Source organism: Brachypodium distachyon, chromosome 3, assembly GCF_000005505.3.
Source record: "Brachypodium distachyon strain Bd21 chromosome 3, Brachypodium_distachyon_v3.0, whole genome shotgun sequence".
NCBI lineage: Eukaryota > Viridiplantae > Streptophyta > Magnoliopsida > Poales > Poaceae > Brachypodium > Brachypodium distachyon.
The window spans coordinates 6893424-6920820 of NC_016133.3; the positions used below are offsets into that span (position 1 = coordinate 6893424).

General features: G+C 43.3%; 4 protein-coding genes across 6 annotated transcripts; 3 read left to right on the top strand and 1 right to left on the bottom strand.

Moving 5' to 3' along the window:
• Nucleotides 1–4760: 4760 nt before the first annotated feature.
• Nucleotides 4761–5779, top strand: LOC104583977. The gene has a single exon (XM_010238038.3). It carries the CDS (start codon nt 4862–4864, stop codon nt 5408–5410), a length of 549 nt encoding a protein of 182 aa, XP_010236340.1. The 5' UTR covers nt 4761–4861; the 3' UTR covers nt 5411–5779.
• A 155-nt stretch (nt 5780–5934) lies between these two features.
• LOC100842455 lies at nt 5935–10093 on the bottom strand. 3 transcript variants are annotated; one of them, XM_014900273.2, is made up of 4 exons: nt 9897–10093; nt 9683–9804; nt 7700–7770; nt 5935–6227 (listed from the first exon to the last, which is right to left on the bottom strand). In XM_014900273.2, exons 1-4 carry the CDS (start codon nt 10007–10009, stop codon nt 6123–6125), a joined length of 411 nt encoding a protein of 136 aa, XP_014755759.1. In that variant the 5' UTR covers nt 10010–10093; the 3' UTR covers nt 5935–6122. The 3 variants fall into 3 exon arrangements, with proteins under 3 accessions (XP_014755759.1, XP_003571797.2, XP_010234075.1); XM_003571749.4 differs by lacking the exon at nt 7700–7770 and having other exon boundaries at nt 9897–10085; XM_010235773.3 differs by lacking the exon at nt 7700–7770 and having other exon boundaries at nt 9619–9804; nt 9897–10084.
• A 92-nt stretch (nt 10094–10185) lies between these two features.
• Nucleotides 10186–14149, top strand: LOC100844283 (protein phosphatase 1 regulatory inhibitor subunit PPP1R7 homolog). The gene is made up of 6 exons (XM_003571755.4): nt 10186–10591; nt 11522–11752; nt 11862–12008; nt 12093–12235; nt 12381–12495; nt 13607–14149. The coding sequence occupies exons 1-6, from the start codon at nt 10289–10291 to the stop codon at nt 13685–13687; spliced, it is 1020 nt and encodes a 339-aa protein (XP_003571803.1). The 5' UTR covers nt 10186–10288; the 3' UTR covers nt 13688–14149.
• A 740-nt stretch (nt 14150–14889) lies between these two features.
• Nucleotides 14890–15858, top strand: LOC100825827 (uclacyanin-3). The gene is made up of 2 exons (XM_010235774.2): nt 14890–15118; nt 15208–15858. Exons 1-2 carry the CDS (start codon nt 14890–14892, stop codon nt 15636–15638), a joined length of 660 nt encoding a protein of 219 aa, XP_010234076.1. The 3' UTR covers nt 15639–15858.
• Nucleotides 15859–27397: the final 11539 nt, after the last annotated feature.

Sequence of the window (27397 nt, forward strand, 5' to 3'; positions counted from 1 at the left end):
AATCTCAGTGGTTGGATCGGACGGTTGTTAGTGTCGACATAAAAATCAGTCGTCTTAGAAATAGCAAAACCGAATTTTTATCATAAAACACCCCCCACCAAAACATGGAAGAAAAACAGGATATAAAATCAAGAGCCAGGACTAGGGTTAATTAGACAAGACACCGTACATTATTGGGGACGATGGTTTTTGTACTACTCCGTACTACGCAATGGCTCCAAATTCCAAACTACGTATACTCATTTATCTCAAATGGTCGCCTTTTACATAGGTTCCCAAAGGTTAATGCATGCCCCAAGTACATACGTACGGTAGGATTGCTTAAAGGTGGCCTCTCTGTCGTCATGTTATTATTCTCCCGGTAACGAGGCTTAATTATCAGGACGTACGTACGTTCTTGTTGTCTCCCTCGGCGTCGCGACGATCGAACTAACAGGAGTACTATCAAGGGCGCGCGCGATGATGCCTGACAACCGGCTGCCGGGTCAAACCATGTGCTGAGAAACTCGATCAGAATCAGCATCGTCTTGCTCAGTTCTTCCAAAGTTGATTTCAGCGCGTTCAATTTGTTTGAGGCAACGCGCCTATATATATATATTCCTTTACCTGAAACAGTTCCTCTCTCCATTAATAAGGCATGACGCTGATGGCCTGATCGATGGGAACGCTGGGATAATACCATGACCCGACTATATATCTAGTTGCAGGAGTGCGACGTGTGCGAATGCTCACCTAAAATCCAATGTGAAGCAGCGAGCGCCTTGGAAAGCTATACCATGACTCCATGAGTTAAGCTAAAACAATGTCAGATTGCCAGTGGAGGGAGGGCTCGGTCAAAACGGGAACAGAGGGCTAGTTTGCCGACGGCGTGCGTGTACCACCACAACAACACTGAGGTGAGTCCACAAGTCCTTGCGCGGGACCATATCCTCCAAAAGGCGTCCTATCCCTCATCCTTTCCTCCTCATCCATCCCAAAAGAAAGCCGCCAGCAGCGATTTGCAAGTACCAACTACTGCTGCTGTTGCTGCTCTTTCTCTCGTCTCCGGCTCAAAGGTGGGAGCGAGAAAAGTTGCAGCGGTAGGATGTTCATCGTGGCAGGCAGGTCCGTGACATGCATGCGACGTCTGGACTTTGGACTCGGACTGGCCGGCCAGAGAATAATAATGAGTGCAATATTTTCTTGGTGTAGTAGAGTGATGTAGAATGAGTTCTGCCAACTTTCCATTGGTGCTAATTGGCTGAACATGCATCGATCCCGGGTCGACGCGCTTGACCGGATGATTTCCAGCTGACAAGCGCGCTGCATTAGGACTTAGGAGTAGAAAGTCTCCTATTTCAGCGTAAATTGATTAATTGTTCCAATTTTATCTCCCTGATGATCCCGAGATGATCGTGTGGAGACGTTTGCCCGGCTCCCGTTCCGGTGCGGTCGTGCATCACCTGGCACTCAGTAATTGTAGTACTCCGTATAAATTTCGAATGTGCAACATATATATTGCATTTCTCAAATGAGTTCACTATTGTGAAAAGGAGCGATGTTTTTTTTTTCATACACTTGGAATCACAACTGCGAATACTTAGCTTCTAAGCTCTGTAATGCGTACACGAGATAACTTGTACATGATTGGTTAACTCTGTACTCTATCCGTACAGAAATAAGTGATACAAATCCAATTCACTTATTTCCGGACAGAGAGAGTATAACAAACAACATCATTCCAGCAAACTACATAAACCATTAGATGAGGCAGCCGTAAGTTCCGACCATTACGATTAGATGAGCTCTAGTCTCGATCTAGCTAGACAACCTGGGCAATCAGTTACTATTTACCGAAAAGAATGGTGATGCTAGCTCCTGCGAGGACAAGGGGGCAGAGGACACTTCAGTATTATTACAACCGTTGCTAAATATTAGACGTTCAAACTTTGTCCTAAGTAAAACTTACTATGAAATAAATATACCATAACGGATTTAATAGAAGTAATTTAGAGGTATATATATGTCGATAGATTTTTCTATAAACTCAGTCAATTTTAAAAAAATTTGACTAGGACAAAACTAGAACATCTTATATTTAGGTTCAGATGAAGTATACTATGTAAAACGAGAAAAAAAAAGGCATTTGAATAAGAAAGTAAAAAAAACATTTCTTCCGATTTATGTTACTGATGAGGTTATCTTTTGTATGACTATTCATTGATGAAGAAACATACCACATGAATCTTAATTTTCAATGAAACAATGAGTTCGTACCGCCTTGGTAAGCAGTAGCTGGGTAAAGTAACTTTACCGAGAATACATGTTTTTGGCAAATGTCATACCCCAAAAAAGTCGAGTTTCATTCAAACTTATAGAGATTTAGAGAGATAAAGAGATTTATGATGCCAGTTGCCAGCTTTTTTTTAGAAAGAATGCATTATGCTCGGTTTTAAACTTATTTTTGGGGGCAAAATACAGCAGTAGAGGCTCCTGCTATTCGTCTATATTGTACGTTAGGTCATTAAGGTGAAAAGCCCCCAAATGACCGAATTAATTACAAGATGCAGAGGAATACAATTTAACTACAAAGACTAAGAAAAGGAACAAGGAAACAACAGATCAAGAGCCGTGAACGATGAAACCATTACGCATGGAATAAATGGCTGATCGCCAAGGAAGATGCTAATGCAGGGTAGAGATGTCGAAACTGGCTATCCGTAGGAAGAAGAAGCTCTTGTCTCTACTTCAGAAAGATGGACGAGGCAACGGCAATCTATTGTCCACCATCGAAAAGGGCTCCCCACACCTCACCATGGTTCTTGATGTCTCAACACTAAATTTAAATGCATCTATACACTAAGTGACATCTAGATACTTTCGAATTTCGACACTTGAGACATCTTTTGTTGTACGGAGGGAGTAGTTATGATGATGTGATAGCAATGAAACATGAATATCATGCATATGTGCTTGCTGCATATTCTAAGATTTCCGTCTACTTAGGAACTCCCTCCGATTCTAAATTCTTAACTCAAATTTGCCCAAATATGAATGTATCTATATTTAAAAAGCGTCTAGATACATGTAATATTTCGATAACAATTTAGATGGGAGAGTACCAAACGTCCCCAAGCCCCAAGGGACAAGAGAACAGGACTGCACGTGAGTGAGAACCGCGCGCGAAGAGCTGATAGTTAAGGTCGTTTGTATTCTGAGCTGATCGCTTATCACAGTTAGCTGTCCTGACAATCTTCTCTTCCAGAAGTCTCCGTGCATCCTCTCATGCAGTTCGCAAGCCAGCCTCGATCTTAACTAATATCAGCGTCTCGTCTTCCTTTTAATTTCTTCTTTTGAACGATGAATTGAGATGCATGTCACTGGCACCGGAAGCCAGTCCGTGATCGGTCACGATATTAAATAACTTGTGGTTTGGCTAATCATGGAGACGATCGACTTGATCACCTGGTCCGGAATAGCCTCCATGTGAGACATAAAGGGATTTAGACCTTAATTACTCTATACCAATTTCCATTCGAGATCATTAATTAACTTTACACGGTTATAAGTTGGCGATCTTCTGGGGCACAAAAAGGTTACTGATCACGCGATAGGTAGCTAGCTAGCTACCTAGAGCTGGTGATAAGGTCATGGCTAACGCATCACCTGCCGCTCTTATGCAGATAGATTGATGTATATATCTACCAAGTATAAATAGTTATGGAATACATGCATCTAACTACATACGGTTTTTATTAAAAAAAAGAGTATATATGTTAAAACCTATCACGGGCTGGTTTTGTAAAGGAACCTGTCATGGTCGAACCGTGCGATAAATATCATTGACGATTCAAAAACATAATTGTCTAATTTCTGGTCTGCGTATTCTGTTACTCCCTCCGTTTCATAATTGTTGTCTCAAATTTGCCCAAACATAGATGTCTCTATTTTTAAAAAATGTCTAAATACATGTAAAATTTTGACAAGAATTATGAAATGGAGCGAGTACTAAATTTCCAAGCTAGCACCAAAATGTTGGCTAACATATGCCTTAAGCGTCATAATCAACCTGTTTATATGAGGTACTCTGTTCATATATTCATGTGCTTCACTACGTACGTTCAATTTACCCTCTTTACTGAAATGAATTGTTACCGTACCACATTTCCCATGAAAATGCCTATTTTTCTTTAACGCTCTCTTCTTTTCTTTTGTTGAACGCACCTCTTTTCTTTTTTTTGAACGCACCCATGAAAATGTCTTTTTTACTCTGCTAAGCGCAAACAACCTGTTGGACTTCATATTTTGGCAAATTTATCTAGTATTATGTACTCAGCGCCTAGTTTCGACTGTTACTTTTCGTTACTCCTGCCCATTAAAGGTTCTTAATAAGACAATGGTGCCATATAAGAGAAATTTCCTTCTACTTAATTAACCATCGCGCATCTGCATGTCGACCACCATGTACGCCATCACGTACGTCAGATGGAAACCAAAATTGGATCTACAAAGATACCATTCGCGCATGTGACTCGTGTCACCGATCATGAGATTACACTACAATCTCATGATTGTTAAGCTATAGCTGATAAGCAAAAAAAGGATTTGCAACCACGTAGACGAGCACCCCAGCCACACATGTTTTTGCTCGTATCGTATCAAATCCAGGGCTTAGATGACACCTTGCTTATATCCAATCAAGTCACGTGATCACGTACTTAACGCCCCTCGATCGTCCACGGATGCTCGCTGTCCTGTATAAACAGCCACAAAGAACTCTATAAATAGCTCGAATTCATGGCGTAGTTAACGAGCAAACACAAGCGCCGGCTTTAACAAGCAAACACAAGAGCACAAAACTAGCAACGATCTCGGAGTCTCCATGGCACTCAGCGGAGAAGCGTCAGCGGCGGTCGCCTCGGTGGCGCCGTTCTTGACAACCATCATTGGCAACCTCGGCAACGTTCGGCAGACGAGGACCACGCCGTCCTGGCATGATCTCCACGGCCACGCCGAGAACCCCAGCAGGGAGCTGGAGCTGCTCGGAGGAAGTACCGCCGCTCCGGCCCCGGAGTCAGAGGTGGAGGACGCGGAATGCGAGTGCTGCGGCATGTTGGAGGAGTGCACCCCGGCATACATCAGCGGGGTGCGGCGCCGGTTCTCGGGGCGGTGGGTGTGCGGGCTGTGCGCCGAGGCGGTGGCGGAGGAGGGCAAGAGGAGAGGCGGCGGGCACGACGGGCTGGAGGCGGCACTCGCGGCGCACATGGCGGTGTGCAGGCGGTTCAATGGCTTCGGGAGGACCCACCCGGCGCTCTTCCAGGCCGACGCCATGAAAGGCATCCTGAGGAAGCTCTCGGGTCCTCGATCGCCCAAGTCCAACCGTGCTAAACCTAGAGAGGCGACGTCGAAGGCCGCGCCGCCAGCAGCATGAAGATATATAGTGGCCGGTGTATGCAACGGTCAGATGGTGGTGATGAACTAGCTAAGCTAGCTAAACTACTGTACAAATACCTAGCCAGATACGACTTAATATGGTGCATCCTGTTTTCATGTGCACCTTGCCCTGACCTCTAGAAGGTGTGTAGTTTAGGCATGGTTTTTGCCCCTTCCATTTGGGCGGGCTTCCCTTCCATGCCTAGGGGTTAAGTTCCTTTTTTTGGATGGAGTTCTGTTTGCCTCTTTTAACCAAGTTAAAGGAGTGTTACACTGAAGAACCCCATCTTCCAATCCTTGGGTGTATCCAGTAAACAAAATAAAATAACGGTTGCTATAATATACGGAGTACCTAAAATTTCTGTGTGTTGTTTGTCCAACAGCATAACGATCCACAGCAAAGCAAGATCTGACATGAAAGGTGCTCACTTGTCTCCGAGAGACTGCTGATAAGTTATCTCACAGGCAGTTTCACCATTGAGCACATAACCTTCAACCAAGAGCTTCCAAGGAGAACAAAGATAGAGCAACAGTTCATCAAACTTAATAAGAAAGTTTTGAAACGATAGCTCAGTTAAATCTTTGCCTCATGTGGTGAATGAAGCATTTGCTTCTTTTATGTAAAATGAAAGACGTAGTTGCTTTCACTTAAGTTATGAAGTCACGGGTGGGCCATTAGTACATAGAATATAATGCCATTGAACAGATAGTCACCTAATGAAAACCAAGTAAACAAAGTCTTGCTGCTGCGGCCATCCCCAGGTCACCTGGACCAGGTTTTTTCTTTCATTATCGAGGCACACTGAGACCGGTCTCTGCAAGACGATAGGGAGATTGTAAGTTTCAGCTTAGCACGCAGCAAAATAATCCTTGTACACACAGACAGGGTGCTTACAACCGATGTCCAAAACAGAAATGAAACAAGAATAAGCAGCAATGAGAACATTTGCCGAATAAAAATCAAGTTAGCTTGAGAATACAGGCAGGCTATGAACAGTAAGTCTCTAGTCTGAACACAAACATCACAGCCAGTGTAAGTTCAGAAACATTGAATCAGATGAGCACTAAGAACCAGTGTAAGTTCAGAAACCAAGAATAGGTGACAGTCCAGTATCTATAGACCATTCATTCCCTTATTTAAGGTCAATACAGTTCAAAACTCCTTGGATAACATGAAACTAGTTTCGTGATATGTGGAAAGAAAACTTGAATTTCACATGATTGATTATATCTCATATTGTTCAACGAACTTTCAGTTTGGCTAGAAAATTGTCACTTAAGAGGATTCTGCACACGCACTGTTTTGGAGCTGATGCATGGTATAAGTTTCAGATATGAATTTTCAGATAGGTCACATTGCTAATCCGACAGAATAACAATATTTGCCCACTGTTCTTTTGCAAGATCAACTCTTGTGCACATAAGGTAACTGCAAGAAGGAAAGGGAATAATCACTTGAAATGGAGCAATAACAACTCCAACCGGTCCTTCAAATTTGGTCCTCTACATCTCAATATGTAGTACCACCCTAAAAGGTTCCTCCTCCATTTCAGTTTACACTCCAACCGATCCTCTATATCTCATCCTCTATATTCCACTGACCAATATTCTATTAACATCTTCTAACTAACATTTCCAGCATCCGTATTCCACTCTAAGTTACAACTATCTTTGTGGCCTATACTCAGCAGTCAGCACAGAATGCTATAGGTAAAATGTTTTTAGTTTAGTTTGGTGACCCACACAAAATGGTTACGGATATGATATGTACACCAGCCTGAACTTGAACCTAGTTACATAGACTTCCAGACACTTTGAATACTTCTGCTATTCACCTCCAGCAAGACAGCTTTTTCAATCCTCATATTCGTGGGTATGTTTTTACTCGTCTCCTTCCTTGCAGCGGATAGGTTCCAAGCTGCTGCCTGCACTGCATCTGAGAATGAATTATCTCAATCTCACCATCCTTCTTAAATCTTAACTTCTACCGATCCTCTGTGTATGAAAATGGATCAAGGACAAGCCCTCCACCGACTCCACCGAGCCTAACCCCTTCCTCCCCATACCATTTTTGGACCGAGCTACCCCTGCTTCCTGATTCTCCCTCTTAACACTGCGCTCCTCCTCCGTTAGTCCGTCTTCCCGATTCCTTCTCTGGATTGAACCACCCTCACCCTCCATTCCTCCTCCTAAGCAAATCTCCCTAGATGGGAACAATGGACAAGGCGGGGCGAGCACGGAGAGGAGGGCATGGTAGCACAGAACGCGGGTCGAGCACGAAGCTCACCTGAAGAATCCAGGGCAGCACGGCAGGGAAAGGTGGAGGTGGACCTTGCGTTTTGCCGATCCATTTTTTGGCTGCAGGAATGCTGATCCAAGTCAGGGTTTTGTGAATCCAAAAAAGTTTCCATCTCGTTTGCCAATTCGTCTGTAGAATTTTTTTCATACGAATCTATGACGATGCAGGTTTGTTTAGCATACAGGTTGGAGTTGCTCTAAGCGCCTAAGTGGTACTACTATTTACATAGTAATCATGTCAGCTATACCTGAGAAGTGATATCATAAATGTCTCATGAGCAAAATAACACTTTAGTAGCATCTCTCATGTAAAAGTACACAACCTCTTTGTAATACATCCAAGTGGGACAAAAGAAATTATAATGCAGTTAAACTTGGTTGGATGGTGGTTATGCTGCTATTGCTTTGCCATGTTGCATGACCACTAAGACTTCAATTTTCCCTCTGACAGAAGTTTACAATTTTCTACTTCAGGGAAGGGCACTGGAATGGTGTATTACCTTGTAAAATGGGGAAACTATTACACACAAAAAATGAAAAAATAATTATGGTTCCAACTTAGACATAGACATACCCAGCATGACTAAAGTTGATAATCTCAACTTATCGAGCAATGAGTACAATTTAAGTACATAAATAATCCAAAATGGTATGTTACCGTGTAAAGCTTAGATTAACATCCTAAAAATAAAAATGACTTGATGCCACACAGAAAAGTGGTTCAGATTGATCAACCGTGGGCAAACCAGTGGTTCAGCATGCAGTCCAGTGTCTATTATGCAGTGTGCCATTTACGATGTTTACTTCACAAAACATGTTAAGTTCAACTTCCAAAACATTTTACGATCACTTTGAAGTTCAGATATCCAGCCATGATGTCATCCCAAAGGAACAATGGGTTCACTTTTTCAATGCTGGCAATGTGAGTGGAGTTTATGGAGCTAAAAGAAAAGGCAACTTCAAAGAGTTTTAGGGACCGGATACACTACACAACTAGAAGATTTAGGTAAGTAAGCGAATTAGATTGAGTACTAGAAAAGTGGAGCATACATAGCAGATTTAGGTAAGTAAGCGAATTAGATTGAGTACTACAAAAGTGGTCACAGACAAACCCCCCTTTTTACCTTCAGCTCCTTAGTGGTCACTGAGAACACACCAAATAAATAAAGTTACAACTTAGAGCCATCCTAGAGTCTTCTTGGGCCTTGTCTAGGCTACTGAGTGATTTGATTTTTTTTGTTTCCATCTCGACTTTGCTATCTTAAAATCTGCTATACTGAGAGGTAGTGCCTGGCACCTAGCGGCTAAGGAATCACCCTCTTTACATTCAACAGTAAAATTTGAACTTAATTTTGGCACCTAATTAGGAAGTCATTAACATAACAAATAGTATCTATCTCAAATGTGTGCTTTAGGATATATTAGCAAACAAACTGGAAAAAAAATCAAGGAAGTTTCCCTTTTAATTTGTTATACAAAAAAATGATATCCTAAACAACAAGACTTACCTTACACATTGATATTAGCTGGATCTACGGATGTTTCTATATTGCATTCAGTATTAATTAGGTATACTACCCATTAGAAGAGTCGCAGAACACACATAAACAGCTATCGTTATGTGCAATTTGCCTATCATTTTGCTTACAGAAACTGGGTTTTGGCTAAGGATCAATGACAAATGAACAAAATGAACAAAATTCCATAATAGTCCAACAACAATAATAGTCCAATGATCAAAATGAACAAATTTGAACTAAAACAACGACAAGAATTATGGGACGGAGGGAGTACATAACATTGATTGAACCTGCCAAATGGAAGCCCTAAATTGTGCCATAAGGACTTCCATACAACACATGAACTAAAATAAACAAGCACACAAGCAACCAGGCTGTGACAACTCACAGGTAGGACGCAAAGATTAGATCATATCAGACTCAGACTCCCGGGTAGGAGCTGCAGAGCGTACCCTGCGACACGGCCCGCGCCACCTCCGCCCCAAGCCGCGACGTCAGCCTCGCCGCCGAGACAGCGCTATGCAGCGGCTGCAGCGACCGTGCCAGCGCCAATCTCCGCCCCAGGGACGAAGCCCTGCACCACCAAACCCCAGTTCAAGGGTATTAAAAAAACAATCTGCGGAAGGGAACGTACAACTACAAGGGGTGCAGGGGGCGGTCGCTTACCTGGGGATCGGAGCGAGGGAGCGTGGGAGAGAGGCGGCGGGGCTCCGGGTGGCGGCCGGGCGGAGGAAGGCGGCAGCGACGGGGCGGGAGAAGGAGCGGAGGCGCGACGCCATTGCCGGGGAGGAGGGAAGCAGAAGGGGAGGTCAAGGTGGGGCGAAGGTTTTAGGGTTTTGGACCTTGCGATTTGAGAAAGTGGACGCTCATGGGCCTTATTGGGCTACAGGCGAAGCCAGTGTACTGAGCCCAGGCCCGGCTCCGGCTACATGCAAATATGCAATCACTCTCCTCCAGCTGCAGGCCCCCCTTCCCGCATCATATTCTTCCCTTTCCTCATCGCTTCTCCGAGAAGCTTCACGAGAGTCCAAATCCCACCCCCGGCGATTCCCACCTCCATGGCCTCCGGCGAGGGACCCCCGGGAGATCCGAAGACCACGGTGGTCGGAGGCGAGCCGACCGTCGAGGTGCCGGAGGCTGACCTGTGCCTCGACCTGACCAGTTGCCAGCTGCACGATCTGTGTGAGGTGGAGATCCCGTCCTCCCTGGAGGAGCTGGACCTCACGGCCAACCGCCTAGCGTCGGTAGATCCCCGCATCGGTCGCCTCCCCGGTCTCCGCAAGCTATCCTTCCGCCAGAACCTCCTCGATGACGACGCCGTTGCCCCCCTGTCCACCTGGGACGCAATCGCTGGCTTACAGGTGATTATTCTATCTGTTGAACCTAGGGCTTGAAGATATATAATCGAGAGAATTTGTTGGGCTGGTTCGATCTTAATAGTTTTCTTTCAAGTTTCAACACCACAAGATTTTAGATTTTAGTCCACATACCAAGAGGCTGTCTAGAATAAGCAAATTTGCCTTGGTACCACCATCAATAAGATGATGTGTGTGGAGGTAAGTTAAATACGATGTCAGATGTTACTTGATTACACATTGTTTCTTAGCTAACATTGGTAAGAGAAAATGAGAGAGGTTGTGTATAGATGCTTCGTGAGAGTATTTGTTGTTCCAGTCCCAGATTTTGACTCTTCGTTCTCCACTATAGAATTTTTAAATCTGAGTTGACAAATTCTGTTATTATTCATCCTTGGTTCATAGCTAGTAGAAGAACAAGCAGTTATAAGTTAGAGCAGTGTCTATGCCACCATAACCAGTAGGAGTACATCTTTACATTTAGTTGTACAAGTCACGGTGCAAACTTAACATGAAGTGCCGCCCCAAGTAAATAAATTTGGTGTATGGCATTTCATAAAATTTAAATGAACGTACGTATGTTTGCAATTATTTTGCATACAAGTGTAGCACTTTGCCTGTAGTATAACAAGATGCCCTGATAAATTTGCTTGTAATAAGTTTTTGTGGAAAAGTAGCAATGGGGTTGCCATGATCATACATTCATACTTGGGTGAGTTTGACACAACACAATCTGCTGAATACATTTCACACAGGCTTGAGGGTGCAATTTAGGTTTTACTCTTGAAATTTGCTTTGCTATTTCTCCAGTTTTCTTGAGAGATGAATTATTGGTGTGTTGTGAAAAAGTAATTTTCTTTTCATTATTTTCTCCCATACCTCAGAAGTGGCAAAATAATTTTAAAATGCTATATGTAAAATCATTTCAAATTTCAGGAGTTAGTTCTTAGGGATAACAAGCTTACAAAGATTCCCGATGCCAGCATCTTCAAGGGACTTCTGGTGTTTGATGTTTCTTTCAACGAGATATCTTCCTTAAATGGGTTATCCAAGGTTTCCAGCACAGTGAAAGAAATTTATGTTTCAAAGAATGAAGTTGCAAAGATGGAAGAACTTGATCATTTTCATGCATTAGAATTGCTTGAACTTGGTAGCAACAGATTAAGGGTAAGCTTTTGGATTTTCTTCACACATGACGATGCATGCTATAGTACAAAACTTTGATAGATCGCACCCTCTGGTTCTCTGCGTTCTTAAATGTTCCACGTTATTTCAGGTGATGGAAAATCTTCAAACCTTGACAAATCTACAAGAGTTATGGTTGGGGAGAAACCGAATCCGGACAATCAACTTATGTGGTTTGAAATCAATCAAAAAATTAAGTTTACAAAGCAACAGGCTAACTTCAATGAATGGGTTACAAGTACCATGCCATAACTTCACCAGTTCCCTTGCTTTTCCTGGTCTAATTGCTTCTTGGTAATATATCACTTGTTCATGAATTCAGGAGTGTGTTGCGTTAGAGGAACTGTACCTCAGTCATAATGGAATTCAAAAGATGGAAGGCCTTTCTACCTTACAGAACCTTCGTGTTTTAGATGTTTCATCTAACAAGCTAATAGCTATCGAAGATATTGAAACATTAACCAGGTAATGTAGTACTGCATGATTTATTGTTTATCATCCTTAGTGCAGCAAAATAAGTGGTGGGACAATATTCTAACCTACGTAAACAGTTCGGTGGACAATTGGATATGACTTCTTTTACTATACTAAATCCTAATTTGTTCTGCAGGTTAGAGGACTTGTGGTTGAATGACAACCAAATACCATCACTTGATGGGATAGAATCTGCGTTGTCTGGTTCACGAGAGAAGCTAACAACTATATATCTGGAGAGAAATCCTTGTGTAAGTGTTTCATATCCCTTATCGTTGAATATATGTCTACTTACCGTCATAGCGTCATTGCTTGCTGTTTCACTGTTTTTGATTATTTTCTCACGCGTGCTGTTATTTCTTGTTTAACTTTGCTATGGTAATATCATAGTAGTAAACTCGGTTCACTTCCAAAGTTGTGTATGTTGTTAAAGTCAACATGAATTGAGTAAGGAAGTCTGGATGAACATTAAGTGTGGCATCCAAGTTTGAGAAATCATTTATAATTTACTATATGCTTCCCACATCTGTACTATTACTCTTGACCTAGCACTCTACCAGACCACCTCCACTTAGGACAACATAGCACACAGGTCTATTGCTGTGACACATTTGATGAACCGTACTATTTATAACCCAAGTGAATCTCAGGCTTTTTTCAGTATCTTCCAGACTGTGCAACACATCGATTGATTGCAAGTAGAAACTTCTGACTCTCATACTCCTGAAATTTTGGTTCATCATTGGTTTCTCATGGACCCGGTGCTACTTATATCGCCAGTTTATCTAGTGGCTGCAATCTGGGAATTTCACAACTGATTATGTATTACTCTAGAGTGGGAACTTTCTGTGATTTTGTATTTGAAGAAGTCACCAAGAAGATAACAACTAAGATGCCTCTAGAGTGGGAACTTTCTGTACTAAAACTTTCTGTGATTTTGTATTTGAAGAAGTCACCAAGAAGGTGCAAAGTACTCCCTCTGATCCTAAATTGTTGTCGTGATTCTAGTTCAAATTTGAACTAAAACCGCGACAAGAATTTAGGATCGGAGGGAGTACAACCTAGAAAAACTAAAATAAGGCAAGAACACAAGAGCAGAACAAAATAAAAGTCAAAGCAAAAGCAAAAAAGGACCTAACTAAGCCTCTGGTAGCTGGACATAGAAGGGTAGATCATCAGGTCCTTTTTTCTGACACTATTTAGAACGATGAATGCCTGTTGGTTATGGAAGAAATGTGTAGTGATTTATATTTGCAAATCCAGTACTGTATAGAATATTCTGCGTTCTTGCCTAGTACAGCAATCATAGCTCATGTTAAAGTTGGATCCTTATTGTCTGTGCTATGCCTTTCCTTGTTGCAGGCAAAAACTCCAAACTATTCATCCACATTGAAGAAAATGTTCCCAAATCTTGAACAAATCGATTCAGATATGCTAGCATGAGAGGAGGGTAGACTCACTTGGCAGATAGTGGAAGTACCTGTGGTGTCTATACCTGAGGAATCCGTCAGCACTCAGCAGCCATCGAGTTCAGAACAGGCAACATAGTCCCATGGTGAAGCAACGGAGCATTTTAGTACTAGTTATCTGAATGGATCATTGCAAGCATGTCATTGCTAACTTTACTCCAAAGATCCATCGCTCAAGCAAGTTGGTTTTATTTCTTGCAGAGATCAATAAAACCTAAAACCATGTTTAAGCCATAGTTCTATAGGATACTATCGCAGGCTCTGACTCCATGTGTAAGCCATATTTCCTGCAGAGAACAATTTTGAAGATGTTGTGTACTTGAGTTTGTTTTTACTTTAATTTTTTTCTGTAGTGGTTGTGCCCAAATACTGAACCAAAGTTTATGGAAATTAACATCTTGAGGGTGAGGCTTGGACCATCCTGGCTTGCTGACATTGACATGCTAAGGCACATGGTATTGTGAGACATTTTGTTTCTTCTGAGAAGCGCGTGGTCTTATTTTGACTGTTCAAATATGAGCTTCAACTGTAATTTATTTTGGTACGACTCTTTTGATGATTGCAAAATCGCTTTCGTGACAAACTGTTGGTCGAAGAAAGAAATATTCAGCAGTAGGAGTATCAATCATAATATGTTTTTTTTTCGAGGGGAATCAATCATGATATGTAACTGAAAAGGAGATATTCCTTTTGTTTTTGACAGGACCGAAAAGGAGATATCTGGATATGGCCCATTAGTTTTTTTTTGTTTTGAGAATGGATATGGCCCATTAGTTAGCTGTTCTACGGGGGCCTGTAGGCCTCTGGGCCTTTACGCAGTCGTCGCGACTGGCATGGCTCGCAACTGCCCCTTCGAGAGATTGTGTCCAACGCCACGTTCTCCACTCCCCGCTGCGACGCCGAGTTGACGTAACCACCAGTCTCCGATCAGTTGAGTTCGCCTCGGCATGCACGCACGCTCCCCCAACCCTACCGGCCGGTTACCATGCACTTGTCGCCACTACTCCTTATCGACAGCGCCCGCGCGTCCAATCCCTATAAATGTTCCCTCCTCTCATCGATCCTCGCTTCTTCTCCCCCAACGCGAGCGCACACAGCACAACACTTGATCTTCTTCTTTGGAGACCGTCGCCGGCCATCGATCGAGCTGCTCCATCGGCGTTCCGTCGCTCCGATATGGCCACGTCGACGTCTGAGCTTTTGATACGTCTCTCGGCGCTCGCCGTCGTCATCGCCGCGAGCTTCTTCTTCTCCCCCGCGTCTTCGTTGTCCGGGCCGCCGCCGCTGGGGAAGCGGTACAGGGTGGGCGGGCCGGACGGGTGGCGCGTGCCACCGCCGGAGGAGAAGGAGATGTACTACATCAAGTGGGCATCCCCCATCACCTTCTTCGTCGAGGACTCCATCGGTAACGCACTAGCAGCGCTCAATTTCTCCACATTTTGCTTCGAAGACCCCAAACTTAACCATCTCTGTCGTGGATGCGAATGCATGCAGAGTTCGTGTACAGCAACGACACGGTGATCAAGGTGAGCAAGGCGGGGTACTACCACTGCAACGAGACGGTGGGGATCGGGACGGGGCCGGAGCCCAAGGACGGCAGCACGCTCTTCCTCCTCGACGCCCCAGGCTTCGCCTACTTCGCCAGCGCCGACCTCGCACACTGCGCCCAGGGACAGAGGCTCATCATCAACGTCCTCGCGGCCGAGCCCCCCGCCGCGCCCTCCGCACCGTCTTTGTCCCCCGCGGGAGCGCCATCGTCTTCTTCCACGCAGCCGGACAGATCCGCCTTCTCTCCGGCACCCGGGCCGGCCCCGGTGATGGAATACCAGTCGGACGCCGGGGCCTCGCTCCTGCCGTCGGTTGCTGCAGCCGTCCTGGTAACTGCTGCCTACGCGTTGGTGCTGGCGGCCGGTTTGATCATTTGAATCGAGGTCGATTTAGTAGGGACTTAAATTTCATTCTAGTTTTTAGTGTGTGATATTGTCTGATCGATGTGTGTGTTTGTGGTGATGATCAACGACCATTGGTATGTTTTGGTTGGTTATTGATGAGGATTCAGTCAGTATGTTCTCGATGTATCGCCTATAGTGTTCTCATGTGTCAGTACCATACAAATAATTGGATTTCCACTTGTTTCTCCTGTTCGATATTATGAAAAAAAAATGAATCTGTAAATCATACGTAACTTACCCGTTCTGTGCGAAATCTATTTTTGTGGTGCACAATGCAGACTCGAATTGTTAAATCTTGTATGTACATGTACTGAGCATGTTTTTCTCAAGAACAATTGATGATATTGCTACACGTGATTCTGACCGTGGGCTACAAACTGTTGCGGACATGGAAATGAAGGGGAGGGGAGCACGGGCCATAGGAGATTTGAACTGGAGGCAATGAAATAGATAAAAAAAACTTCAGGCCACTCATTCATGGCCCAGTTACAACAAAAGGCTTGCATTTACTCGCAACAGATACCCTTTTTTGCTGGCATACACTGGGCTCAGTATATTTACCCGTCAAGCCATATAAGCTCAGATCGTCAACTGGGCCGGCCTGTTAAAAAGTGGTTAGGTTACGTAGAGAGTGTTTTTTTTTAACTTGAAAAGCATAGTTTCGTGATTCTCAAAAATGTTGTCTAGAAAAACATTATATACAGATTGCTCAGTGGAAATGATCTTAAGACACTATAACTATATTGTTACCGGAAGGTATCAAGAAGAAGAAAAGTTGGCTAGAAAAGAAAACGATTGAAAGTAAATAAAAAGGCACACCATAAGAATTGGAGTGAATTTCACAAAACCACACATTTCGGAGCAATCTTATCACGCAGCCCTCACTGTTGCTAATTTTTCTGGAAAACCACAGTTTTCCAGTCACATTGTAACAACAATCCCGAAATGATGTGTTTAGGCAATTTGACGGTTTTCCTTACATACCGGGCCCACCCCTGTCAGGTGACATGCTGGACAAACCCGACCCGATAGCCCATTAAGCTGGAATTACTCTACTTGTCGGGACAGGTGAAAGGGGTCCCGTTATGATACTTACTCAAACTGTGGTTTTGTGAAATTTACTCTACGAATTTTAAAAAAAAATCTAGTTATCGACATATTTTTCATATAAGTTTTGTTTAAAACATTTGTCGTTGGAGTTCGAGGTGAAAAGAAAAATTATCGGACTGCCGTCCTAATCCTATTGGCTATTTGCATACAGTCATGCTGCCCCCATATTAAGGCATGTATTCGTTCGTCGTGCGACAGCGACACGGAATGCGAATAGAGTAGCTATATATAGCCAGGTGGTCGGTATATACATATATAATTATCGTCCTTGTCGACAGAGAAGAAATGCGATGCGCGCTTGCTAGCTGATGATATTCCTGCTGGCAATTATTTCTTGAGCGCTAGCGCCTACGTGTGCCGACCTCGACGTACGTGGTGCCATAGCTCTCGAACATCGATCGGTTCTCCAAAAACAAAGTCCATGATATGCCTAGCTAGCTTGCAGTCATTGCTGATCGGTGCATGGCCGTACGTGCTGTAAATAGGAGTATGCATTATCTCCGGCCATGCACCCCTAGCTTAGCTAGCTCACACTCATCGACATGGAAAGCAAAGCAGGATAAAAACTGCTTGGGCAGACTTCGTTCGCCTTTTTGGAGGCTGCCGACTGGATCACTGGACGAGAGTGTGTACACGCGCGTGGGCTCCAATTTTCGACCAGACGTGCATCATGCCCCGTTGCCACGTCCTGGCAGGCCACACGTACGTACAAGAAAATTAATTAATGGAGAGGGACGGGCTTGCCCCCAACCTGGCCAGTCTAGCTAGCCAGTCTGGTTCTTAATTACTCGCTCTGTTCTTAAATTGTTGTCGTTGTTTTAGTGCAAATATGAACTAAAAGTACGACAAAAATTTAAAAACAGAGAAATAATTAATTGCTTTTTCTAAAAAAAATCAGTTTTCTTATATGCGCGTTTAATTTACTCCATTTCCAGGGGGTAAAAAGAATAATTCAAACAAACAAAAAAAATTGAGATTGCTCTCGATCACTAGTCTCCGGCCGGGCTAATCTATCTGGCATGATATGCATGATTACGTACGGGAGGATTAACGTATGTCGTCGTACCTAACCATGAAAAGACCGGCCCAAAAGAGGAAGTATAAGTGTAGCCTTAAAGGGAAGCAATTTAACAAGCTAGTCTTCTCTTCTTCTAGATGATAGCTAGATATGACGGATCAGGAAATCGAATATCATATCGAAGTGGACAAAATAAGGAGAAGAAACGGAGAGCCCGCCTGGCATCACTTTCACGGGAAGATACGCGCATTGTGCCTATGTTAATCGCAATTAATTAACGATCGACAGGATCGATCGATGGGACTGTAAAACAGTAAAATTATAAGCAAAACAAATCTTGCGATAGTCCACTCGATCTCGATCATTAGCCGAGTGTCCATCATTAATTAGAGGAAAGTAATTTTTCTCGTGGCCTAGCTATCCTGGACGTGGTGACACGCTGCCTACTAATGGATTGAGCGCTCTCGCAATGTCGCTGGCCTGGCCAGGAAGAAAATATCCCGTGATATACCTTTATTCCACAGTCTTATCAACACTAAAAAGTTTTGGAGAAAACTTAAAAACATTAATTGTGTGAATTTATAACATATGTGTCTACAATACTACCAAGTTTCAAATCCAAATTCATTATATGCATAGAAAAACAAAAAAGAATAATCCAGATGTGAATAGGTCGCAAAAAGACTGTTGAAGTTGTGATCCAAATTCATTAAGAAGGCAAACTTCCGACGGATCGTTTTTTTACCTAATTTCTACCTGATATATATACCCCTTGTAAGCCGCCGGTTGGGATAAGCTCATCTGTGGAAATCCACGACATTGTGTAAACACTCCTGTGGTTTTTTCCTCTCGTTGTTTGAGAGGTTTTTCCATGTTAAATTCATGTGTCCCTTTGCTGTGATTCCTTTGTCGTTCTTTGTTTTGCTTGTCGCGGTTATAATACAGACAAAACAGAAGACAAACTTTTTTGACACTATTCATTTTGGATTTAATTGTCTTTTTTTGTTTCTCTATGTGTATAATGAATTCACATTCGAAATATTCATGGCGTTGTAGACACATATCTTATAAAAAAATCAATTTATTTCGATCTTTTTAGAAAAAATAGGAATGCTACCATGCATATGTTGTGGTATCACGATAGTACCCAATAGGTGTTGATATTCTCTCAGCTAGGCATCGTCTCCGACAGGTCAATCTATTGCTTGATGTCGACGTCGCTCTATATGCAAATTGTGTTATTTTATTGATTAGCTAGCGGGGATAGATCTAAAAACCGATTAAGAAAACGGTGTCTTATTGATGGCGGGAAGGCTACTTTAGTTCTTTCTCGAGACTTTTTCCCTTGGTCCTTTTTGAGACAGCGACGCCGTACATAGTACAATGTGTTGCCCGGAGCGATCGATCGATCCAGCATGGGAACGCGAGTAGGCCCCGTTCTCCTGGCCTCCTTAAAAAGATTATCAAAAAGGTCTTTGGGTTTATTTTGATTGGAAGCGGAAGAAATAGCAAGGCTAAGCTGGAATCGATGCAAGTTGTTGGGCCCGTCCGGCACACAGTTTCCTTGTAAGGTTTGAACGAATACGCACCACTAATCCATTATCAGTAACCAAGTTTGTTTTCTTTCTAGAATACGCCTAATCAGGCGTATCATCCATTAAAAAAGAAAAAACTGCGACGCAGTTACAATTATTCCGAATCTCTCCACTCAACGCTACCACTAGGGAGAAAGGCAAAGATACAATCGCCTAAGAGGTTAGCTTGCTGCCACGTCATGCCCTCCACCCTAATAGCCTAAAGAACCTTGTTCACTAACGGGGAATCGTCATCAAATACAACCCTGTTGCGCTGCTTCCAAATCGACCAGCAAACCAGGATAACCGTCGTAGCTAAATCCTTTTGGAGCTTGCCTCGTACCGGCAGACCCTCCCACCAATCAATGATGTTCACCTCATTCGTGGAAGCCACTCAAGTTTGCCCCAACCAAAAAAAAGATTCCACCAGACTGTTCTAGAGAACACGCAGCCCATGACGAGATGGTCGATCGTCTCAGGAGCTTGATCACAAAGAGGGCAGTGATCAGGATGATCCAAACCATGCCACTCCAACCTGTCAGCGGTCCAACAACGCCCCCTGCAAGCAAGCCGAAGAATGAACTTGCAACGCGTGGGGGCCTTAGAATTCCAGATGAGATCCACCGCCGGAGCCTCCAAACGTCCCTCAAACAGCGCCAAGTACGCAGAGGACACCGTGAAACGCTTGGAGCTGGATCAACGCCAATAGAAGGAATCATCGCCCATTCCAAGCTCGAAAACACTCAGCCGATCCCACAATCTGAGGAATTCCTGAAGACCGGCGGCACAGAGATTAGGGCCAACGTCGCCAACCCATGCGCCATCAGCCAGACCTTCAGCCACGTTAATATCAAAGCCAGAGCGTCGAACTGCACACACCAACGGGGTAACCAAGTTTGAGTTCAAAAGAAAAGTACTGATGTAGGTTTTTTTTGTGGTAAAACAAAAGCACCGACGTTTTTTTTTCGAATAGCACTGTTGTTGTTTTTTTCATGAAAGAAGGACATTTGTTGATCATGAACCAAGACATATGCATCGAGGTGAAACAGACCAGGACACAAGCGTTGTTTTGCGAATTCCGAATGCCCTCCTCCTGAGTCCTGCTCGCCTGTGCCGCCTCAGTCCAATAATGATGCGTACACAAAATATTAGGGCTAGTGCTACAAAGAACAGGGCTCCGCCAGGCGGTCGACAAGATTCTTTAGGAGATACAGAGCACAGACAAGTTCTGCACCAGTTGGCCAGGTGCATGTTACTTTAGATGAAATTATGTAAATCGAAGCCGCATAAGACACGATTGAAGAATGATCGTGACTGGTGTACACCTACAAAATTAACCAGTTGCAGATATACATGCACTAATCATCCGCCGCGCCGGGGCATGTGTGTGATGCCACCTTCCACACTTGCTAATAAAACTAAGTAAGGTGGTGATGCACAAGTGGGCTTTCAGAATTGGACTAGTTTAATCCATCGATTCAAAATATTCTTCTCATTGACATCATTAGATTCGGCGAAATCCTAACCGGCCGGTCGGGGGATTAAATTTTGCGCGAGAACGCAATGGCGCCAAAAGAAAAGGGGCACAGTGCTATAAAGCAACAATGACGGGTGCTATAACAAGCTTAATGATAGTCGAACGTACAGTCCTACCGTTCGTTAATTAAATCTCTCACTACCTAAACTGGAAAATCAATGACCAACAAACCCCATTCTTGAGCGCGAATTCAGGCCGGTTGATCCATCCTTCGGGTTAGTTTAATTAAATTGGCTTCTAGTACTCCTAAATACTATTGGTGCTTAATTTCGGCCAACCGGATGGTGGCCAAGGTTTTAAATAGTCTGTTATTTATTTGTTATAGCACATTTAAAGACCCGACGTTACGTATAAGCATTTTTTTTCTCACTACGCCAATGTTCTCACTATAATGACGCCAAACTGCGCTAAACATAATTTCCTATAGCACCGCTAATTTATTTATTTTGTGTCAAAATAGTACCTATGTCGACCTAATTAAAGGTCCAACTTTCAGTCTCAGACCTAGCCTAATGCCGTAACACGCTCGAGCGGGATCCCTAACCTCCACTCCGAGCGAGACCCTGGCCGGGCGGCGAGGTGGCAGCTCCTCCAGCACACAGCCGGTGGTGGAGCGGTTCCATCATCCAGCACGCGACTGCCGCTATTTGGGGCCTGAAAATTTTCTTCGTAAGTTGTTGTGTTGAAATTTTTTTAGGCTGATTTTTCTTTTTGTCAAACGCTATTTGAAATTACGCACGCTATAACACGAAATAGCATGTATAGCATCTGGAGTAGGCCGCCGCTAAATCTCATAGCACGCCATTTAAAACCTTGATGGTGGCCTTTTTTATCTGCATAACTGTATTCAGCTGTTTCTCGAAAAGATATTGTTTCAAATATGGGTGTACAATGCCTTATAAATAAACATACTTCCTCCGTCCAACAAAAAATGTCTCAAGTTTGTCGATATTTGGATGTATCTAGACATGACTTGGTGTGTATAGATGCATTTAAATTTAATCAAAATTAAGACATCCTTTGTTCGACAGAAAAAGTACTGGTATTTGCAGGTACGCGTGCTTATGCTTATCCCATCCAAAGCAGATCAAATAATTAAACATTTCCGCCAAAAGTAGGGCGCCATCGACAAGGAACGCCATCCCATTCGAGCGGGGGCGAATTGACATTTCTTATTGCCTGATGTGGTTTTCTAATTCATTTCTCACTTGATTAATCAAGACGTTTACGCTATCTTCGAGAGAATTAAGATATGTCTGTCCGCACGTCGCGGTTGATCCGACAATAATAATAATGGAACAGAAGAACGTTCTTTCCAGGGCAGAAGACGACGAGATGATTAAACAAAGCGCGCGTACGGATATTTAAAGAGCATAATATGGTACTTATTCCGTTCCATATTAATAGGCGTCGATTAGTACAAGTTTAATTGGCGCGGATTTAATACAACGCCAATTATTAATATAAAACAGAGTGAGCAGCTGCAAATTAATCTTAAGCCTTAATCTTATCCTCATTCTTACTAGTTTGGTCGTTGTGAATTTTGAAGTTTCATTCATCGACTATAAATCCACTCCACGAAAGAAGCGCTGATGAGAAAACAGAGGAGGTCGATCGATCGATCTTTTAGTTTTCCATGTTCATGTACATGAAACTTGTTTCTTCTTCTGATTGAGTGGCAAGCGACTGCCTTTCCTTTTCTTTTTGCGAGGGACTGTCTTTCCGTCAATACAAGTGACTCCCGAGCATGGCCGAAGGGGTCCTCCTTATTCCTTGATTGGCTCTTGCATTGGTTTGGTTCGTTTTTTCTGTCACCGGCAGGCCAGCCAGCTAATTTGCAAGTTGCAGACGCTGGCAGGGTGGTCAGTCTGCACTGCACCGATACGAGCAGGTCATGTACGCTTGTTGCTAGCTTCCGGGCCCATGGGTGCTGCTGTCCACGTGCCACGCTGAGGCCATGCCGACAATCGCTTTCCCGGTTATTGCCCGCTTGTCGTGATGCTGGACAGCGATAGGTGTCTGCGCAACAAGACATTATCTCCCATAGTATAGTACAGTTACTCGCTCGGTCCCAAATTAAATATTATATGTATTTATATGTTTTTTAATAATAGATACATCTATATTTACAAATTTGATCTCTTGACACGAGATGGAGGGAGTATGTTTTCAATTTAACTAAACTAAGTGGTACTACCTTGGTTTCTAAATGTACGAAGGTCTACGTACATTTGTACTAAGTCGAACTTACTAACATTTTGATCAAATTTATAATTTTTTTTATCAATATATAGCTATAGTACTCCCTCCGTCTCATAGTTCTTATCGTTGTTGTAGTTCAAATTTGTACCAAAACAACAATAAAAATTATGGAACGGAGTGAGTATCAAATAAGCATACCTACTTCCTCCGTCCAACAAAAACAAAGGATGCGACTAAATTTGAATGCATCTGTACACTAAATCATGTCTAGATATATCTAAATTTTAACAAACTTGAGACATCTTTTGTTGCACGGAGGAAGTATGAAAATATATATCATGATGGATTTAGTAAAACTAATTTAAAATACACCTATAAACTTGACCAAAATTTAAAATAGTTAATTTAAGATATATAAAGCCAGTACTTCAATTCCTACACTTAGGAACGGAGGGGAGTACATGTGTAAGCTAAGCTAGATCTTTAATTGCCACCATGCAGAACATGCATACACTGTAGTAAGTACTGTTCATATGCAGTTGTCGTATCAAAATTAGCAAAGACATTAGACATATATACATCACCATGCACGCACGCATGCATGATTCCGGTAAGTTACGCCGTCAATTAGTTGGTAGGAGTACTACACGCACTCAAAGGAAATGCCGCAACTGTATCGCACCTATAGGTTAGAATATAACTATCCGATATTCCGATCGTCGATGCATGGCGCTAGCTAGCTACGGAGTAGCTCGGTGCTGCCAGCTCAGCCGTCACGTACTGCCCGGGGGCCCGTCGTTTGAAACGACGCGCGTGAGCCCGACCCGGCTTTGACAAAAAGCCCGATATGTCAACATTGTCATGAGGTGAGGTCCGATCCACACAAGAAAACAAAAAACAAGCCAGAACTGTGTACATAGCTACGATGGCTGTATCTGAACAACCCGGCCGCCTCTAATAATAATCCACTTGGAGCTGAAGTGTGACTGGATTTATTCTAAAATATGCGTGCACGTAGTTGCACTCGAAAGGAAAGGACGCCCGTTTTTTACCTTTTGGGAGACAGAGACGAGACGACCTCGCGCGGATCGCATGAATGGTACTCCACACAAATTAAGATGCCACACACAAATTAATTAAGCAAATGCATGACCGACGTCACGACTCACGATCGAGCACGGACGACTTCACACACACACACACACGCACACACACGGAGTAGAATTCAGCTTTTGCTCGGTCCGGGGCGCCCTTTACGCGACCAGCAAGCGGGGAAAAAGGGAAATTAATCCGTGTGCCTGAAATTAATCTCGATGCATATGCATTCGACCCACAAGTGGTCCGTCCGGTACGTACGGCGCGGGAGCCGCTTATATATTCCTCCGTGCCCGGACCGGCCGTACGACGGTACTCGCGGGCGGCATGCAAGGACGAACGGCCGGACCACGCGGCCTGGCTGAGTACCGTACGGAGTACTACTGGCTAAGAGCACTTGCGTTGCTACGGACAAAAAACCCATACACAAAAAGGCTAATGTACACCATTTTCAAAGACTCACGGTACCCCTATAGTTGGTTCGCAATAACATCATTCTTTGATTCTTCGCTTTCCTTCCCTCGTCTCGTTGCTTCATTGCTGCATGTATATATGGGCATGGCCTTTTCATCCTATTTTCCTGTTATCAACATAAATAAGTAAATAGATAGGCAAAAAAAAAGTAGCTGAAATAGATCACCCAAATTAAGAGTAGTTGTATAATTTAAGTGTAATCTCCTGACGAGTCCAGGCTTGCTTATTAATCCTTTTTTTATTTTGGTTGCCCTTTGATAATTTGGAGATGTGTAGGCTTTCTTGCCACTTACTGTGAGAAGAATGTAGAAAAACTTGAAAAAATGCTGACTAAAATAACTTAAACTAAAAATATTGGAAGCAATCCATTACAAGCAACCTTCCATGATATAATTAGGTTCATCACATGGTCGATACAGATCTAGACCTAGGTTGTGAAAAGAATATCATGATTCTCAAATGGATATATTGACAGAAAAAAGTGAAAGGTTGACTATATACCGACTTGTAAATCTAAGTTGTTATGATCAGCAAGGCTCACTTGTAGCTGCACCTAGAGAGTGAACTGAGGGAACTGTGCAAGCATAAGCATTTCTCACAGCAGTAGCGCGTGCTCCATGTTAAATCATAAAGCAAATCTTGAAGATATCATTGTGCTAAATTTCAATTTCATATGATGTATTTAAAAATTTGATTACTAAAAATAGTTTAGAAAAATATATCAGTGAAAAGACATGTGGTAGCCTCACATATGCATCGATGCAAGTATTAAAACACAAAAGACCGATTGCATGGAAAATAGTAACAGGGAACATTTAAAGGCAGCAAAATGAGGTGTTTTGGACTTGTAAAAAATGGTACAGAGTAACACCTTTCATTCTGATCTTTTTCAAAGTGGACTTCCTCTCTATCTGATCTTTTTCAAAGTGGATTTCTCATTTAGACTGATCACCATTAGAACTTCAGAGAACTGATTATGTCGATGTAGACACAATATAGGAAATAACTTGCTGCATTATCAGTATGCGTGTAGTTGGTCCATCCAGCCAGGAAACCAAATAAGAACACTTGTCATGTATGCAAGTAAAATTATGAAAGACAGATTATCAGTATACGTGTAGTTGGCTAATATAGTCAAAGCAACAAGGACAATTTATATTTGGAAGACAGATTCAAAGCTGGACCATTGTAGGAACTGAGAAGGCATGCCATTCTGAATAAAAGTTAGCACATACATGTCTTTGAGAGAAGATGTGATGGCTGCAACCTGCAGGTTCTGATGTTTACGTTGTCTTCCCAAAAAAGCTTTATTTGACAAAACAGGTAATGTTGGTAGTAAAACAGAAGGAAACACTAAGACAGAAATTTGTTACAAAGCAGCAACATTTCTCCATTAGTTAACTCAGGTCTAATCGGAGCATAGGAAGCCAAGCTTGGTGGAACAATCACTCGATTGCTTCCTGCTTCCATAGTTGAAGAGGAAATGCATGACACCGGTGGGGAATGAGCAGGTTGTCAGATTCAACGCGTGTAGGGATGGGTGGCTGCCGTCAGCAATGTCGCGGAATCGACGGAGCACGTGGTGAAGGATCTCGATGAGGTACACAACGGAGGTCGTGGAAATCCCAATTTGGGGTAGAGTAATTAGGCTATGTAAAACGGTTACCCGGAGAGGATTTGGGCATCGCTGAACTCCTTCGTCTTGCCGCCGCTCGCAATCGTCACTGCAGAACAACACCGCCGGATCTGGGACGGGTGGCCTTCCCCAGCTCCTGATCTGGCTGGGACCATTCCGGCACGTCCGAGAACGCGGCGTCCACCACGCCGGCGACATGGCTGGGAGAGCGGGCAGAGGGAATGGCAGCTATGGACCGGAGGTGCGCGGATCAGCGGGGCGGCGGTGTGTTAGAAGAGCGGCGACGGCTAGGTCGATGTAGGCTTCGACTTCGGCGAGATGAGGCGGGCGGCGGATGAGAGGCACGATGGAGGGTTAGGAGAGAAGAGATTTGAGAAGAGATGCGGGCTTTGTCCTCCGTGGGAGCGGCAGTGAATCGGGGGCACGGGGGCGGTGCCGCGGAGGGATCCGGTTTTTTTCCTCTGGTTGGTTTTTCTTTCGCGTGCGAGGGAGGAGGAGGACGTACGATGAACTAACGCAACTGGAAATTAAGGAATAGTAAAGATATATTCTCTCGTCTCATATTAAGTTTTACTAGTTACAATGCCCGTGCAGTTGCCACGGCCTCTTAAATATATGCACACGAAAATTGTTAGGTTAATTAGCCAAACGTCGTTGATGGTTGTTTATGTATGTGCCTGATTGGGAGATGCATGTGTGCATGTCTGTTGTAGATGGATCAGATCAATTCCTTTTCAATTCTGTATGTATATACATGTGCAACGTACGTTCATGTATGTATCATATTCGTGTTGTATTAGATGTACGCATGGATCGATTAGTGCAATCAATTAGATCGGTTCGTTTACAGGTTGTGTGTGTAGTTATATAAAGATTGAGAGATGCATGTGTGTAGTTACATGAAATTGGGGATGTGGAAGGGATGGCGGCGGCGGCCGGCAGAAGAGATGGCAAAATTGCAAGAAAGCCTAGTTTTTGTCGAAAAATCCCAGTTCCGTCCGACTACGGGTTGTTGTTTTTAAAAAAAAATTAAATTGAAAAATCGACATACGGACGAAGACCAAGAAAACACTCCTTCTTTTATTA

Excerpts from the sequence above, each read along its gene's own strand:
- LOC104583977 (XM_010238038.3), top strand. The coding sequence starts at position 4,862 with ATGGCACTCAGCGGAGAAGCGTCAGCGGCGGTCGCCTCGGTGGCGCCG.
- LOC100842455 (XM_014900273.2), bottom strand. The coding sequence starts at position 10,009 with ATGGCGTCGCGCCTCCGCTCCTTCTCCCGCCCCGTCGCTGCCGCCTTC. Across the intron at positions 9,805-9,896 it reads TCCCTCGCTCCGATCCCCAG|GGCTTCGTCCCTGGGGCGGA; the intron begins GTAAGCGACCGC and ends TTGGTGGTGCAG. Across the intron at positions 6,228-7,699 it reads TGCTGCCCTGGATTCTTCAG|AGACCGGTCTCAGTGTGCCT; the intron begins GTGAGCTTCGTG and ends ATCGTCTTGCAG.
- LOC100844283 (XM_003571755.4), top strand. The coding sequence starts at position 10,289 with ATGGCCTCCGGCGAGGGACCCCCGGGAGATCCGAAGACCACGGTGGTC. Across the intron at positions 11,753-11,861 it reads TTGGTAGCAACAGATTAAGG|GTGATGGAAAATCTTCAAAC; the intron begins GTAAGCTTTTGG and ends ACGTTATTTCAG. Across the intron at positions 12,496-13,606 it reads ATCTGGAGAGAAATCCTTGT|GCAAAAACTCCAAACTATTC; the intron begins GTAAGTGTTTCA and ends TCCTTGTTGCAG.
- LOC100825827 (XM_010235774.2), top strand. The coding sequence starts at position 14,890 with ATGGCCACGTCGACGTCTGAGCTTTTGATACGTCTCTCGGCGCTCGCC. Across the intron at positions 15,119-15,207 it reads CTTCGTCGAGGACTCCATCG|AGTTCGTGTACAGCAACGAC; the intron begins GTAACGCACTAG and ends GAATGCATGCAG.